General features: G+C 32.7%; 2 protein-coding genes and 1 long non-coding RNA gene across 7 annotated transcripts; 1 reads left to right on the forward strand and 2 right to left on the reverse strand.

Annotated features, from left to right (window-relative positions):
* Positions 1-3,527: 3,527 nt before the first annotated feature.
* On the forward strand, positions 3,528-6,731 carry LOC106361763. Of its 3 annotated transcripts, XR_007325904.1 has the most exons (5): positions 3,529-5,104; positions 5,171-5,314; positions 5,420-5,526; positions 5,718-6,165; positions 6,254-6,731. It is a non-coding gene; the product is annotated as an uncharacterized LOC106361763 (long non-coding RNA). The 3 variants fall into 3 exon arrangements; XR_007325905.1 differs by having other exon boundaries at positions 3,528-5,104; positions 5,174-5,314; positions 5,718-6,731; XR_007325903.1 differs by having other exon boundaries at positions 3,531-5,104; positions 5,718-6,731.
* A 3,592-nt stretch (positions 6,732-10,323) lies between these two features.
* LOC111207629 (glucose-6-phosphate 1-dehydrogenase 5, cytoplasmic) lies at positions 10,324-14,318 on the reverse strand. The gene is made up of 16 exons (XM_022705857.2): positions 14,187-14,318; positions 13,738-13,936; positions 13,559-13,644; positions 13,408-13,471; positions 13,142-13,328; positions 12,890-13,047; positions 12,742-12,810; positions 12,599-12,657; positions 12,481-12,517; positions 12,310-12,381; positions 11,942-12,089; positions 11,635-11,730; positions 11,474-11,544; positions 11,151-11,266; positions 11,014-11,059; positions 10,324-10,776 (listed from the first exon to the last, which is right to left on the reverse strand). Exons 2-16 carry the CDS (start codon positions 13,897-13,899, stop codon positions 10,609-10,611), a joined length of 1,539 nt encoding a protein of 512 aa, XP_022561578.1. The 5' UTR covers positions 13,900-13,936; positions 14,187-14,318; the 3' UTR covers positions 10,324-10,608.
* A 1,075-nt stretch (positions 14,319-15,393) lies between these two features.
* On the reverse strand, positions 15,394-17,282 carry LOC111207468 (plant UBX domain-containing protein 1). 3 transcript variants are annotated; one of them, XM_022705519.2, is made up of 7 exons: positions 17,083-17,282; positions 16,809-16,908; positions 16,634-16,702; positions 16,489-16,556; positions 16,277-16,406; positions 16,080-16,184; positions 15,394-15,763 (listed from the first exon to the last, which is right to left on the reverse strand). In XM_022705519.2, exons 1-7 carry the CDS (start codon positions 17,182-17,184, stop codon positions 15,567-15,569), a joined length of 771 nt encoding a protein of 256 aa, XP_022561240.1. In that variant the 5' UTR covers positions 17,185-17,282; the 3' UTR covers positions 15,394-15,566. The 3 variants fall into 3 exon arrangements, with proteins under 3 accessions (XP_022561240.1, XP_022561239.1, XP_022561238.1); XM_022705518.2 differs by having other exon boundaries at positions 16,634-16,705; XM_022705517.2 differs by having other exon boundaries at positions 16,634-16,714.
* Positions 17,283-17,824: the final 542 nt, after the last annotated feature.

A 17,824-nucleotide genomic window follows, 5' to 3' on the forward strand; every position in this document is an offset into this window, starting at 1 on the left:
ATATTCATTTTGTATATATATTATTTGTCTATTTATAGTTGGAATAGGAGATGTAAAACTTTATATATATATTGATTAATAAACTAAATTGGTATAGTTTTTAAATATTAAAATGAATCTTTTTTAACTCAATAGTATACATAAACACTAATAATAGTTGACTAAAGCCTTATATGTTTAAAGATGTTAAGTGTTTCATCTATGAAGAGGGTGTAAATTAAAATTTTGCATTGTAAATTTATATGAATTTTTTTACGAAATATTGTATGAAAAAATAAAATTAATATTCTTGATCGAATTAATATTTTTGGCCCTTAAATAATTTTTAAAAAACTTTTTTTTGTTAATTACATAATTTATTTGTTGATGAGCTGATCCTATTTTTAAAAATATTTTAGGTTAAAAACTCACTTATCGCATAAGAACCTAACATTTAGGCCGAATAATTTCAGGCCTAATATTTCGTTACAATGAAACTATGTCAGCTCGGTTTTATATCATGATTTAGAAATTTAAAAGTTGAGAAGTTTACGTTCACGTGCCAATCCTATCTATCTTCAATATTTTTCTTATTTTTGTGTCGTTTTTTTCATTTTTGTTATTGCTCGAAATAAATATTGATTTTTGAGTTTATTCTCATTTCGTTTTTTTTTTGGCCTAGATTTTAAAAATGTTTAAGATTTAAAATTATCAAAAAGATACATGCTTAGGTTAAGATCTGCGCCTTATGTAGAATAAATATTTTATATTTATTACTTATTTTATGTTTTTTCTGTATATTATGAAATAAGAAAATAATAATTATAATTTAAATAACTAAGAATAAAACCTACGGAATTAACTGATTTATTATATGAAAGAATGTGATTAAATACAATAATTCCGTATGTTTTATTTAAAGAAAAAAATACAATAATTTTATTTTGATAAATGAATGCTCCATAATTGACATACTATATAATATAACATTTCATAGCAATTTAATTTTGGACTAACAAAATTCTTAATTGATTCTCAAACCACCACGTAAGCAAAATTAATATTCTAATTAGGTGACAACTCAGCAGTGCACTTTTTTAATTAGTACAAACTACATGTTATAACTTTTTAAATGTTTATCTGTTAATATATAGGGGATATTAGATTTGTGTTAAACATTATTGACATAAATGGTAATGTTACATGATAGAAGCATTTAAAATTGTGATCTTTAAGAGATAGTTTAAATTAAAAAATCACACATATAATAAGTCATGATTTATGTGTTTAATAAATATGATATTTTTATTTTTAAATTTAAACAAAAATGGATACTGCTTTCCAACAAAATCTCTTTAAAATCTTTGTAAAATGTATTTTTTGAAAAGTAATAATTTTAAGTTGTTATTTCATTAAAATATTTTATATAATTTTTAATTTTCGTTTATAAATCAAGAATAAATTAAATTTAAATTTATGATTATATTTTATGATAAATAAAATTTAAAATGATTTTGAAAAGATTTTTAAAAGATATTGTTTGAATTTTCTTAAATAAATATTTATTTTATTTTAAATAAAAATAAATATGTTAAAAGGTATTATAATAATTTTATGTACATTTGATATACTTTCTAAATAATGGTCTAACTTAGAATATCACACATGAAATGAAGATGTGAGTTCTATTTTAATAGAATGAATTTAACATATGAAAACTATGTGTAATAATCATAATTACTTTTGAAACTTTTGAAAAAACACCAATTCAAAAAGTTTTCATAAATTTATGTTGGAAAATATTTAGTATCATGATTTTTTTTTCTGCAATATAAAGGGTTTAATAAATTAAAGAAACAATTAGTGGTTCAATAGCAAATTCGTATAATACAATTAAGATCTGCACCAATATCGAATACTGCAATTTGGCTTGTTCGTATATTTTCGCAACCGAAGAACAAAAATGTAACAAATTGAAATAACTAAAGCCGAACCGAATTTCATAAATATACAGACTGCTTATATCTCGGGAACCAAAAAAACAAAAATCGAATCGAAACCGAACCTTAAGATATTTTTATTTTTGAAACATCAAAATTATTTTTTCATGCAATATTATAAAGTACTGCTGGTGACCCCATACTTGAATTATGTTTTATTTATGTTTCTCTCCTGCTATAAAGTAGACTTTGTCTCTCTCTTTAGAGAGAGAAGAGAGCCTGACACGTGGCATACTAACTTAAACGATTGATCACATTTTGCTAATGGGCCTGCCCCGAATATTAGCTTATAGAATCTGAGAGCCCAAACAGATAAAAGAGAGGACCATATCGCCATTTTCTTCTGCATTCCTCGCAGCTTTAGGGTTCATCGGGTTCTATGAATATCCGCTTCTGTCTACAAACAATGGCGGATCTGAAATAGCGTGTGACCCAACGGCTCGTCAGTAATCTTTCCATCGGACTCTGTTCATGACGATTTAGATTCGATTCTTCACCTCCGAAGCGTTACAAGTCTCATTGATTCAGCATCATTAACCCAAACTTAACTCTTCCTCACCACCACGATCTTGAATTCAATGAATCTTATCCATTTACCAGTCGGAGATAAGAGATATCAGGAGCGGAGGAGGAGTTGTGTAAACCGATTCTAGGGAAAAAAAGAAGGAGAGGCTTTAGAATCGGGCCTCAAAAATGTCTACTCGTTCAATAGTTTAACTGGACTTTAAAAATTTCTTTCGTGAAAATATTTAAAAAATCAGAGTAAAAGAAAATAGTAAAAGGAGGTGAGGTCCACTAAGCAAGCATCGCCATTTGATTCCGACGAACACCATGTAACCCAAACATTTAAAATTTCAAGAATTGATTATTTTTTTACGGGCAATCAAAAGCTCAAACTTGCACAAACCTTTTACATAAAAATGAAGTCTCACACCCACAACATTAAAACACAGATAGTTAAATCAAGATAACAATTAATAATTTAGAGAAGACACATGTAGTTAATGTGTTTACCAATGGGTGAAAGAGACGAAGCCTCCTAAAGCAAAATTTCAGGACATTTTATTTAATTGAAAATAGTTTCCATAAGAGCATCAAATAGTTGTTAAGCACGTCTACATAATGACTAAATCATCACATAATAAGAAGACCCAATCAAATAACGCACATGGTTAAACAGTGTAGACCCCAGTTTTTATGAAAAAAAAACATAATTACATTAGGAGTGTAAGTGACCCAACATCAAAAAAGCCCAACACGACATGAAGCCCACTACAACTCCACACATAAACACAAGAGAGCTCCAGCCTTCTGTACCTGCAAAGATGAACGTAGAGACAAATAAAACCAGACTGCTTTTAGTAACAAATTTACTATATTACAGTCTGTCAATGAAGGCCAAATCTACTTTACAGCTAGAGCTTAAGGATAAGATTAGGAATCAAACTAGATACTTCTAAGTCGTGGGTATATATATATACATTGTAATAGCTCATTGTAAATTATCAAGAAAGTATTATTCAAAACTAAAAGTATTGTCTTTTTTTCTAAACATTCATATGGTACCAGAGTCATTGTAAGCCCTTTTTTTTTTGCTAAATATGTTCCTAATTGACACTTGAATCAAGTAAAGCTTCATGGAATAATCAACACTTTCATAATCACAAAGTTATATTCTTAATTGACACTTTCATCAACCGAAATCTGATAATGTGAATTAGCGATGCCATTCACACCGAGAGCTCATCTGGTGTTCTAATGCCTGAAACAATGTTAGAAATTAAATGTTCTAAGTACAACGAAAGTTATAGAAATTCCCCTACTGAACGTTCATGGGTTTCTAGACATTACATTTCTCACCCTATCTTTCCGACTTTTTTGAAGATGAACCTTAGCAACACAAATACTTGCAGAGCATAGACCACATATATATAACAACCACAACATGAACATCAACACACCGAAAGTAATAATGAATCAAGAGGATTAAGCACATACCCAAACGTATATCAAGTTGTGGTTCATTTATGAGAAATATACGCAACTCAATATACTCAAGCAAAAGTAACTAAATTAATCCAAATTTTTATAATTAAAATTAGATGTCTAATTAAGAAAATGCATATAATTATTTAAACAAATGAAAAGGGAATGTTAATAATTTATTATGGTTTTTTTGTAAATATTGTGCTTAGCCTATGACAACCAGAAACATAAAGTTGAAATATTCTTTGAGCAGAACTTTATCTAGGATCCACATTTCTGACATGATAATCCCGTTAAAAAAACTTAGTGAGACGTGGATTGCTTGGAAAGTCTTGCATCAAGCAGTTATCAATGATACTTACACAGCCTCCCAGATTCCGGATTGAAGACTACCTTTAGTGTGTTGCGTTAACTTGAGAAGAGAATCATCAGCTACTCCAGAGCTGCTCTTGGGAAATGGTAGTTGGATTATGAAACCAATTCAATCTCTCTAAAATCATCTGGTTCGAAACACCAACTGGTTTATCAGACTCTAAATCCATCTGATTAAGTCGGTCTAACTTTCATACAAAATGGGTCCCCAGGCAAAGTGACTTGCTGTTGCAACGTTGTATAGCCTATCTATCTATCTATATATATAAAATCATGTTTACTCTCTCCCGGTGCAGCCACATAGGATGCCACGTCAGAAACTCGGTTCCCGTACGCGCGACACGTGTCCCTGTATTATGAAACTCATCGTTTCATTTATTCTGAAGTTTAATGGACTTTCACGAGAGTCTTTGTTTTCGGTTAATTGGACTGAAGAGATAAGCAAAAGCTTAGCCCATTTTTATCGTCACCTTCCTCAAGATGTCGGCACTAGATTTCTAGGGTTCTTTGTGTGTTTTGATTTTCATTCATCTCCGACAATGGAGGGAGATTCTAGAGAGTAATTTGCGATGAATCGTCATGTAAATTCCTTGGAGCGAGATGTTTCAGTGTCGTTTCGTCTCATGTTCTTCTCCAGGGAAGCGTTACAGGCTGAATTAATTCAATGCCATTAAAGAGGTTCTTAATTCCTTGACCCATTTCAACCACAATCTCTCATTCATTTCATCTTCCTCTCTTCCAAGCGGTGCATTTACAGCTATAAAAAGGTACATCTACTTACCGTAAACATCATCCTCACAAATCTTAATAACAATTGAAACTTCTTTTATCAGTAGAATGGCGAATGCATCTCTCTCAAAAAAAAAAAACGAGGATGATACAGAGGAGTAATCTGGGGTTAAGAGCGACGGTGATAAAGAAATTTTTGATCTGAGACCTGAGCCAACTCTGAAGAATCTAAAGAGGGTTAATCAGAGGTAAATATTACACTGGAAAAAGCAACGCTTGATCTGAAATTAAGATATGTCCTTATAACCTTTTTCTTAAATCATTTGGAATTTTTATTTTTGCTGCTTTAAAAGCATTAAGAGATTGGGGCGGACCAGTAAAAAAATGCAAAAAAGTCAATGGAAAATCCTCTATACTTAGATGAGATCATCATCATCATCATGTTCAATATCTCTAGAAGGTAAGTTGAGGCAAGTAATGAAACCATCATTCTCTGATTCACTATTTGCTTCAAATCTTAAGACTCTTTCTGATTTGGAAATTATAATTTTTACTGGAGATCCCTTTAAACGTTTCGATGTTATCACCATGAAACTGTGTATTTTGTTCTTCAGAGTTTAAGGGTGTGTGTTTCTACTTGCTGTGTTTCAGGGTATTGTGAAACATCCTTTCAATGAGAAGTTATTGCTAGCTGCTACAAGGAAGCTTGAAGAAACATTAGCGAGGTTTGAACTCATCTTCACTCTAATTACATGCATTACATATGGTCAAAACTGCATATCTCCAGGAAAACTATAATTATTTATGTAAGATAAACTCTTGGATCCGTATAATGTTGTTTTTGTTAGTTATCAAGATTTCTCTAGCCTCCAGTTTTAATGTTACTGTCTTCAGGTAAGTAAAATTGAAATTTGTTATGTTTGAAGTATTCAATATAGAATCAATCTCCCAGAATGAAAAATCTGAATCTATTTCTATTTTCTACTACAACTTACGAGACAAACACCTTACTTGGGAGTGAGTAGCCAATAACCTAATCACCCAACATAATTATTAACTCTGACGCTATTAGGCAACCCATTGTCTTTGCTTTGCTTTGGTAAGTCTAATCTGACTTGCTTTGTGTGTGTTAATAATTTCTAAGCTGGTTAAACAATATTTGAAGATATTATCATGAATTCTTTCAGGTACCAGTTGATAAGAGTACCTTCTAGAGGCTTCCGTAAACTACAAATTTGTAGATTTGTTTGAAGTTGTTAGGAAGGTTGTGTTTGTTGATTCAGTGAGCGACTAGGACAAGATTTCAGAAAACCACACCAACAAGATGTGACTCACCGAGAAACTCTATGAAACACACTCATTCCATCTTTGAGCACATGGCCTTCCTCTTAACACTCACCAATTACAATCTTTTGGAAGAGAAATCCCGAGTTCCATTGACATGCTGTGAATAGTTCCAAGACTTCCTCTCTCAAATTAGTTTGGAGTTCTGAAATAAAGTTAGGAGAGAACAAACATTTGATTAGTGAATCGTCACCTAACCAAGTTTCTTTTCAAATCAATGTTCACATTAAAAATATCTAATGTAAATGGTGACCACTTTCGGGTGTATATATTATTTCACATTTATGTTAATTGATTAGAATTCAGTTTGGAGCGTTCATCTCTTCTTTGAACTTAACCATTGGAGCCCTTTGTAAAGTAACCATGTCATTAAGCTTTCTAACCATCGAAAGTTCTAAACTGGACGCTTGCATTACATACTTACAATTTTAACAGTCTACGGTGGGACCACCAGGAAAATAATAACCAGCTCACCACAAATGTAACAATCCAAAAATCCCACTATTCCTTCACTCTATCAAACAAAACAACACATCCTTCCTACCTTTAATCACTTCATTCATACTAATGATACTTTAAGCTCTTTCTGGAGAGAACTTCTAACGTAAGCCTTTCTCTTTTCTTCTTACATGAGCTTCAAGACGTTGGAGAACTCTGTGAAACAGCGCATCCTACATGAAAGTATGCATGAGCTACAAACTTTATGTACTCCCCTAGCAACATGTAACACGAACTAAGAAATATTAGTTATTATTGTTTTTCTTAATTTAGTTAAGGATAAAATAAATAAATCAATAAAATATTGTATTGAAATTGTGTAGAAAAAAGTTTTATTCTACAAAGAAATTAAATTAAAACAGAAAGAATACTTGATTAACTACATTCAGTAACCAAAACGTCTTTTATAAAACAGTTCTCTTTGAATTTTCCCTGCAGATACTATATGAGTTTACATAATGAAAGCCGAGGAGAAAAATGAAAGCCAACAAAGAAATTTACATATTAGGGAAGAGCCGTACAAATAGAAGTTGTAGAATATAATATGCTCTTGATTTCTTTATTTTGATTTCACTTTGCCACATTAAAACAAAAGCAATGACATGATTCTCATGTATATTCCTCTTGATCATTATATCTTCCATTATTGTATAAATACAAATACTTTTTTTTTTTAGCAAAAAAAATACTTTTCTTTCCATCATTGTCTTAATATATAAATAAATGACTTTTTCTTGGGTTCACCCCCTAGGGTGAACCTTTAGGTTCATCAACCAATAGAAAGTTGTTATTTTAGATCTAGTATCTTTTAATTAAGGAAACAAAATAACTTGCCAAATTATATTATGCTTTTAAAATAAAAAATAAAAAATTAAATAAATAAAAATAACAATAGTTCTAAAAAAACATTATTTAAAAAAAATATTTATTTTTAAGATTTAGAGTTTAGTGTTTAAGATTTATAATTTAGAATTTATCCAAATGTTTAGTGTTTTTCCAAGGGTTTAGGGTTTACCTAAGGGTTTAGGGTTTACCCAAGGGTTTAGGGTTTACCCAAGGGTTTAAGGTTTTCCCAAGGGTTTAGGGTTTAGGATTAGAGTTTAGGGTTTAGTGTTTTGTTGACAATATGTTTAGTTTTTTTCCAAGGGTTTAGGGGTTTACCCAAGGATTTAGGGTTTACCCAAGGATTTAGGGTTTAGGATTTGAGTTTAGGGTTTAGTATTAGAGTTTAGGGTTTAGTGTTTTGTTGACAACATTTTTTTTTTTGAATTCGTTTTTTATATATTATTTTTATTTATTTTTAAATTTTATTTTGAAAAAATAATATAATTTACAAGTTATTTGGTTTCCTTAATTAAAAGATACTAGATTTAAAATGATAATTTTCTATTGGTTGGTTCACCCTAGGGGGTGAACCCAAGAATAACTCTAAATAAATCCATATAAGAAGACGTAAAAAGAGAATACGATTTCTAAAACCGCAATTAATGTTTTATAGTCAACCTTATGTATCATTAGCTTAAAGGTCAAGTGATTACATAGTTCTATTTTATAAAATTGCAAATAAGAAACCCAATGATCCTAAAGCCGAGAACAAAAAGTTAAAGTGAGAACTCAAGTAGACAAAATAGAAGACTAATTAGATAACAATTAAATTTTATTTTAATTAAATTTATCTTTCACTAGCTGATGTATATGCTTTGGATATTAAAAATGATACTTTCAAATTCATAAATTAGTTTTATTATTATAATACAGTGGCAATATAAATGTATTATATACACTCAAATAAAATAATATATAAATTTAAATTTACTCAACAACCACAAAATTAATGACATGATTCTAAAAATACAAAACTAGAGACGTAATACAAAACAACATAACATATAACATATAAACACATAAGTAAAACATATGCGCTAAAAAATAAAAGAGAACAATACTACCAAAATAAATATAACATAGTTTCATTAAACCAATCTCACAGTTGAATTTTAGAATTCGAATATCATTTTTAATCGAAATGGATGGTCAAGAATGTTGAATCACATAAAATATATAATCAAACACTTTCAAATAAATTATAAAGTTAAATAAAATACTTAATTTTTCTGCACGTAGCGCGGTTAATAATGAAAACCCTTTAAATTCGTAAAATATGTTAGCCCAACACTTCTTCTCCAATTCAAACTATTTTTCAAAATAAAATTCACCAGTATTGTGTACTATAAATCATCTCCGGACGCATACGAAATAACTCAAATCACAAAGTCAACCATGTTTGGTTCGAATGTGGGAACGAAAGTGAAAACAATGAATAAAGTAAAACACGATCTAGACATATTTAAATAGCTTATCTTGGTTGTCTTATATTGTTTTGTTCTAAAAGAAAAACCTCAGTTACATTCTGATTTAGTGCATTATCGTTTGACATAACAACTACGATATAAATAAAAACCACAACACAAAATTTGTTATACTCTGGTGATAACTTTTTTAATCAACAGAAAATTTTGAAATGAAAATAGGATTATATATATATATATATATATTATATAAATGGTGCATTTTTGATCAAAAAAAAATATATAAATGGTGCATTTACATCAAAACATACTTTGGACGAAGTGGAACAAAAATTTGAAAGGGTAAATTTTCAAACATCTGTGAAAATAAGATAAATAATATTTAGATAATGTATCTGATTAGTTGGGTTGTAAATGCATAAATTTTGTTGTGAGAACTCAGTTTGTAATTTTTAGTGACATAGTTGTAAGTTATCTGATCTTGAAAATAATACAATTTTAAATGTCTGATTTAGGATAAAAACATAAAAATATATAGGATTGTAAATTTAAAGGGAGAGAATCCATTAAATTACGTACAGACTAATTGGAAACAAACGTTATAGTCTTATAGATGGTTTTAAGTGAAACGAAACATGTCCACAACTCAACCAATTAAATATCCTAACTAAAATTTAATTAATTTTTGTTATACTCTGGTGATAATTTGCGTAAGACAAAAGCAAAGAAATGATTTAAAATTATTTTATATTTGTCTAAGCTACTTATATTTTTATAATATATTCTAAATAAATATATATATATATATAAATAAATAAATAAATAAATAAATATATATATATATATATATATATATATATATATATATAAATATATGTATATATATATATATAAATAAATATATATATATATATATTAAAATAAACATGCTAAATATATAATCAAAATTAAAATTTAAACAGAAAATCCGGGCGTAGCCCGGGCCGATCCTAGTACTAAATAAACCAGGCTGAGAACATCAATGGGTTCATCATGAGATAGGAGTCATTCACTAGGTAAACCATTTTACTTTGCATTTAATTGAGATAGTGCGTTGCCAATTTCTGTATAAAATCAAACTCCTTACTAGTAAAACAATATTCAACAAAACCTCTTATGAATAAGGTTTTTCTAAACTATACTCAACAAAGCCTCTTTTGAATATATATGGTTTAGAAAAACAACAACAAAAAAAACACAAGGCATAAACAATGTCCTAGTGAAGATCACTAGTATACAGAATATGAACTTAAATACTCACCAAGACATTTTTATTGAGCAAGAAAAAAAAAGAAGAAGAGAAGCTCTTATTTTGTGTATACTCATCATCATTATCTCCTTGATCATACAATTTACAGCGTAGGGGGGATCCACATGTAGCCATGCGTCTGCAAATAACCAGCTTTCTCTAGCAGCTGATCTGCTTCTGTTGGTCCTCGGCTTCCTGGTTTGTACGGGATCGATTTCACTTCTCCCTTCTCTATCCTGTGAAGCAGCGGAGTGAAGATTTCCCATGCTGCCTGTTTTGTGATTGACCACAAATACACATACATGTCTTAAGATCCTCTCAGATGTGGAAAGAGTCAAGAATTGACAGCAAGTTTGGCTATAATCAGATTTGTGGAAGTCTGAAATCAACTTGAGTTGGGTTCTTGAAAACATGCCAAGTCACTATTCGCGTCTAATGTGACAAGAGAGTTACAGAAAGAAACGGACTATTTAGTTGTTCTAAGTGGTGAAGGAGAAATGTAAATTACCTTCAACTCGTCTCTGCGAACAAAGTGTTGTTGGTCACCTTTGATTCTGAAGAGACATTCATATTATTGTCAATTTAATGGGATAAGTAAAAGGTTTTGATACACATAACTACCGTTACTATAATTTGGAATCATACGTGTCAAGGATTAGGCGCTCGTAAGCCTCTGGAATCGAGACATCTTGGTAACGTTGCTTGTACGATAGGTCTAGCTCACTCTGCACGGTTTGCATCTCCAGGCCCGGTTGCTTCACCTGCGCAACAGAGCCAAAACATTCATATTAATTGGATATTTATCTTTTGATGATTGCCAACTAACAAAGGTCTCTATGGCTAACACGCTTTTGACCCCTTGACGTTCATAAGATAGTTGCATCACATATTAAGCTTGTGAACGAAACCGAATCTCTCCCTTTTTTTCTTTAATACAGCAAGTTGTGGTTGGTTTAACATGCACTTACAGTTAGCTTCATGTACATGGCCTCTGAAGGTTGCAAGCGTATAACAAACTCGTTCCTCCCTTGCTTTTGACCTGTTTCAAATCATTTAGAACAACACAAAATTTTTGTATCATTACATACACTTGATATCTGAGAAAGTTCGATTTGGCCTTGATACATACATTTAAATATGTCACCAGGAACATCCTTAAACTGAATGCGAATATCTGCCTTCTTTGAACCCATTGCCTTTCCGGCCTTCAGTATAAATGGAACACCTGAAAGACAAATCACTCCACAAGTCACTAATGAGTAATGATAACTAGTAGAAAATAATTCAGATATACAGATGTAACACCAGAAAGAGTGCTTAATCAATGGAGGCAGTATACTTTGAGCTAATGTTTAAGTCTTGATTCTTTTCTCCCTATTCATATCGTCTATCTTCCAAACTTGACCAAGATGAAGAGTGAGAGGAGACAATAGTACCTTCCCATCTTTCGTTGTCTATGCGAAGGATTGTTGTGGCAAAGGTTGGAGTGTTTGAGTCGTTTGGAACAGTTGGATCATCTCTGTAACCTTCGTATTGTCCAAGAACCACCTCTTCATCCTTTATGGGAATCACTGATTGAAGAACCTGAAGTTCATTTTGAAAATCAAGTCAATTAAATGGCCGAAAATGCAAATGAGGAGATTACTTGATCCACTAGGATGTAAAAGTAACCTCCTACATAAATTTGGAAATGAAAATGGACTTCACGGGACAACAAAGTTGAAAGTGATATGGTTTTAGAGATAAAGGCACAAAGAGATCATAAGAATGACTAAAAAAATATGATCAAGAAAATTGTAATCACCTTCACTTTCTCATCCCGGATGTGCTCAGGTTTAAGAGAGATTGGTTTCTCCATGGCAACTAGGCAAAGAACCTGCACTACACTAAACATATTTACTATATATACGACGAAAGCATCTGAAGTTACAAAGGAGGAACTCCAAGGAAGACAGTCAAATGGAAGTGACTTTGCCTGGAGCAAATGGTTTTGAATAATATCACGAATGATTCTGAAATGGAAAATTACACAATTCATTAGAAATTTGCAATGATATCATCATATTCAAAGGTAACACTGAAAGGAAAATTACCCGTATTCATCAAAATATCCCCCACGGCCTTCAGTTCCAAAATCTTCCCTGAAAACAATCTGCAAAAAAGAAACTAGATCTCTGTGGACTAAAATTTAAACAAATGTTTGGAAGTTTCTGTAATTAAGCGATCAAGCTCTAACCTGCACGTTAGCAATGTTGTCGCGGTTCCATAGCGGCAGAAAGAACCGGTTGGCAAACCGGAGGACCAACTGCAAATGATGCAAGGGTAAGACAATCGTTGTCTGTCTGAAAAAACTAAACTACTGACTAGTTACAAACAGGTGTTACCATGTTTTGGACTAGTTCCTTTCCAAGATAGTGATCAATACGATAAATCTGCGATTCATCAAACAGTTTTCCAATCTGAGAACTCAATTGCTCTGCAGATTCCAAGTCCTTTCCAAATGGCTTCTCAACAACGATCCGTGTCCATCCACCAACATCAGCTGGAAGTTTTTTTATATTCCGATGAGAGTTAAATGCAGTTTTAATCTTTTTTCGTGTCTAATAATGTTGATCAACATAATAGTAACGACTCACATTTGTTAGTGCAACATGCCTTGATCATCTTGCATACAGGAGGGTATACGGACGGCGGGAGTGCAAGATAAAACAATCTCCTGGAAGATCCTTGAGAACTCTTTTTAGAGATTTCATGCTCTGAGATTGCCTTGTCTAACCTTTTGAAACCGTCTTCAGAATCATAAGGGCCACTCACATACTTGATCTTGAAGACAGAAGTTCTGTGTTTTAGTAAACATAAAATAACGAGACAGCAACCGTGTAATCAACTATGATGGACTAACCAGCTGTAGAAACTTGGACAAAGCTTCAACATTCTCAGATGCATTCTTCTCATCAACAAGATATCTACATAATACAAGCTTTTCACTGACTCAGAGATCTATGAAAGACTACAACTGAGATGCAATAAAACGAAAAGGTGGATCAACTAACCGACGGATCTTATCTCTAAGCTCCTGATCAGAAAGCTTAGTCCTTGCGTATCCAAATATGTGAACTTCATCCGGATTAAGAAACCCCTGTTCATCATGTGAACCAAAACCCCATCAAAAAAACAAGTTTCGTTTAACAACAAACATTAGTAAAGAATCTTAAAGAGTTGAGAAACCAACCTGATGATAGAGATTGAAAAGAGCAGGAAAAGTCTTCTTCTTGGCAAGATCACCAGAGGCACCGAGCACGATGATGGAGAGGCTCCGTGATTCAGAGACAGCACCGTACTCTTTTAGAAACGAAGTTGACCTCTTCTCAACGTGCCATTGGCCAGAACCCATCTTCCACGAGCGAGTCAAATGTAGATACCACACAAGCCTGAAAAAATTGAACCAAGTTATCAAGTCTATCAGAGTTTGTATGTGGACTATGATATCAAACATAATTTTCTTAACGTCTACAACTGCGAATGCCCAATAATAAAATATAAAAAAAACGGATAACGATAATAAGTAACTGAATGAGTCGGATCAGTCGCACAGACAGAACCAAAAGGATCATATAACACAAACCGAGTAATAAAGTAAACAACAACAGGACGAAAGAAAACGAGAAACGATCTCCTCACCCTGCGACGGAAGACGTTTGCTGCCGATGAGAGAAGACGCAGGCAAAAATAACTCCTACTTTGGGGAGACCGTATGAGCTTTGATAAAACAGTAGTAGTTCGTTAGCTCTAGGTAGGTTCACCAGCCAATAGGATTTCATTATTTCAAATTCGATATCTTTTAAAAAAGGAAACAAAATATTATCAAGTTATATTATGTTTAAAAAAAAAAAATAGCACTTAGAGAAAAAAGAATTAAAAAAAAATCTTTTTAAGCAAAACACTAAACCCTAAATCCTAATCCCTAAACCCTAAATCCTAAACCCTAAACCCTTGGGTAAACCTAAACCCTTGGGTAAACCCTAAACTATTGGGTAAACTCTAAACCCTTGGGTAAATCTTAAACCCCTGGATAAATCCTAAACTCTAAATAAAAACACTAAACCCTAAAACTCTAAACCCTAAATCCTAAACCCTAAACCCTTGAGTGTTTTAGTGTTTAGTGATTTTGATTTAGAGTTTAAGATTTATCCTAGAGTTTAAGATTTATCCTAGAGTTTAGGGTTTACCCAAGGGTTTAGGGTTTAGGGTTTAGGATTTAGGGTTTAGAGATTAGGATTTAGGGTTTAATGTTTTGTTTACGACGTTAAAATTTTTTTTTTTTGTAATTACTACTATTTTTTATTTATTTATTTTTACCTTTTAATTTTAAGAAGATAATATAATTTGACAATATTTTGTTTCCTTTTTTAAAAGATATCGAATATGAAATAACACAATACTATTGGTTGGTGAACCCCTAGGGGGTGAACCCAAGAATAAGTCTAATTAAAATACTCATACTAATTAATTAAAAAGGGAATCGTTGTTATTAGTCAAACAAATATAATAATTACGTAAAACCACGAGGGGAATACGTATTGATTTGATTAGATGGAAAGAATAATGAACGATTTTTTCGAGATCGAGACTGGTAGTGGTTGAGCTTACGCAACGCATCCCATGATCCATGCTTGAGATATCAGCAAGAGACAAGTCAAAAAGATGATATGCTACTTTTAATTCATTCATTTTATTTCATTTGAACTTGTAAATACTAATACCATCACGCTACATGTTTTTCATTTAGCCATAGTCGATGCCATTGCAGTACACCATCTAAAAGGTCATATGACGTAGCATTACTCATTCATTTTAATTTTTCTAGATAGTGTCTCGATACAGGAAAAATCGAAGCAGAAATGATATATCAAACTGTGGATGAACATCACTTTTAGGCCTGAGGAAATCCAAACAAGCCATACGGCGGTATATAAAAGCCATAACCGACACAATAAGATTGTTACTGTCACGTTTCAATTCAAAGGTAACATCCTCTGTATCAAACGATTGATGTTCCAATCACATTTTAAACCACTTAGGCTTTGTGCTCTTCTTCTCCGCGGGTTTAGGCTCTTGGTCAACTGGTACAGTACCAGTATCGCTCTCGGCTGGCTCTGAAGATGGCTCAACCGGTTCCTCTGCTTTGGTCATGACCTCTACATCTTTCAGGGACAATATCTCTTCATTAAGATAAGGTGTTGAACTTGCACCATCATCTGCAAGTAACATTAGTGTTTTTAAAAGTTAAGTCCAGAGCTCAAGTTCTCTTCTCATCACTCTTTTCAATTCAAGTAGTAAATAAAAGCTCAATTCGGACCAGAAGATAAATAGACCAACTTAAAATCTATCAGACACACCCAACTTAATTATATGCTAGGTTTGCAAGCTATTTCGAACATTCCACTTGGATAGTTTTTGGTTTCCCACCCAAATCTCACTTGTACACGCAAATACATATTGCAATGCGATACAAGTTGGCCATACATAAGAAGAACTATATAGCATCATGCGAAGGTACTGACACAAACTAACCTTTTGGTTGATCGTTTGCAAAGTAGACAATAGCTCCAGGAATGAACCCAGCAGAGTAGAAGTCTTGTGAGAAATCCTTGAGCTGCTTCTTGGGAGGAGTTGTGTCTGCAAAAAAGTAAATAAGCAAATACAATGTCAGGTTTCTTCTACGCTGAATGATTATTGTAAAAGTTTGAAATCGAGTGGTGGAAACATACACAAGTAGAAGGGAATATCCGGCTGCGCAAGTGCTCTTTTAACAAGATCAATCAAGCACTGTATCTTCTCTGAAGGATGAAATGTCGCCTCCAATGTGTGGTTATCAGGAAAACGAACCCGGATCACAGCCTAGTAACAATCAATTCACAAATGTTGGGCGTGATAACACTAGTTTCAAAAGCAGGAAACAAGATAGATAGTGAATAAGAACCTTAGTCAGCTTAGCTCGACGAGCAGCTTCTTCTGCTTCCCGGAGCTTTCTTGTCTTCAAAGATTTATCTTTTGCAGTAAGAATGTAATTTTACAAGTTAAGTAAACAACCAAGATACTGATTCAAGTATACAAACTCATCATACCTTCTTTCTTAGATGCTACAAGACGGTAGTAATCTGTGGGTGTGAGCTCGTAGAACTCATCAGACTCCTCTTCTCTCCAATCCAAATCACAAAAACATCAAATTCCAGAGGAATCAATAGAAAGACGAATTGCAGCAAGAATCAGAGTCAGAGAGATCCATCTCCGTCAACTTACGAGCAACAGAAGCTTGACTTGGCCTCTGAGAAATGCTCGAAGTCTCGAAAACGCGAACCTCTCTCCCATATTTCTCTCGTATACCAGCAGCGACCTTACCCTGCTTTTACGAAATCAATCAAATCAAAACTTCCAATTCGATACAAGACGGAGGCGAAAAAACCCTAGCGAAGAAGAAACCGACGAGCTTTAAAACGCGGACAGATTCAGTTACGGATCGAGCAAGCAAAGGAAATGGAGAAGAAGCTTAATAGTGAATGAGGGAGAAGATTACCTCCTGAGATGATGAAGAAGAAGAAGAAGAAGCTTCCATGGAATCGTTGATCGAGAGTCGTCTCCGCTTCGATGTCAGTAGCGTTGGGTCATCACCAAACATCAGACCGGGTTGGTTCGACTTTATTCTTTACTTGCTTTGCCACCGCCTCTACACAATAACCATCTCTGTGGAAAGGAGAGGGTCGTAGCTTTTAAGGGTTTATTGGTAAAATCACAACATTTTATTTTATTAACTGAGATTTCATATACAGGCGCATTCTTTCAGGAGATTTCAATTTAACCCCTAAGTTTTGTTATTTACAGATAATCCCCTATTTCACACGTGTTAGATCTTTTGCAGTTGATCTAGATTGTATACCTGGTAGTTTCTTGAGTCCAAACTCAACTATAAATATTCTAAAAATTATTTTTTTTAACGTCTGATTAATTATGCTATTAATAAAAAATATTACAGATTCTACGGCCAACAATTCTACCGTCGTATGAAAATGCACGTTAATGTAACGTTAGTACGTTCCTAAAACCGTGTCTGGCCTAATCTAAATATAAAGTTTTCATCACAGCACAAAGAATTCAACATATGTTTTTTGTCATCAGATCTCTTGTAACACGCGTAGAAGCATTAACGAATTTTTCTCTCTGTTTTACATAATTCGCATGTTCATATATGTGTGTCGATTATTAGTTGGTAAACTTGGGCCCATAGTCCAAATACGGCCCACCAGTTAGCGTTTAACCCG

This window comes from Brassica napus, chromosome C7 (assembly GCF_020379485.1).
Source record: "Brassica napus cultivar Da-Ae chromosome C7, Da-Ae, whole genome shotgun sequence".
NCBI lineage: Eukaryota > Viridiplantae > Streptophyta > Magnoliopsida > Brassicales > Brassicaceae > Brassica > Brassica napus.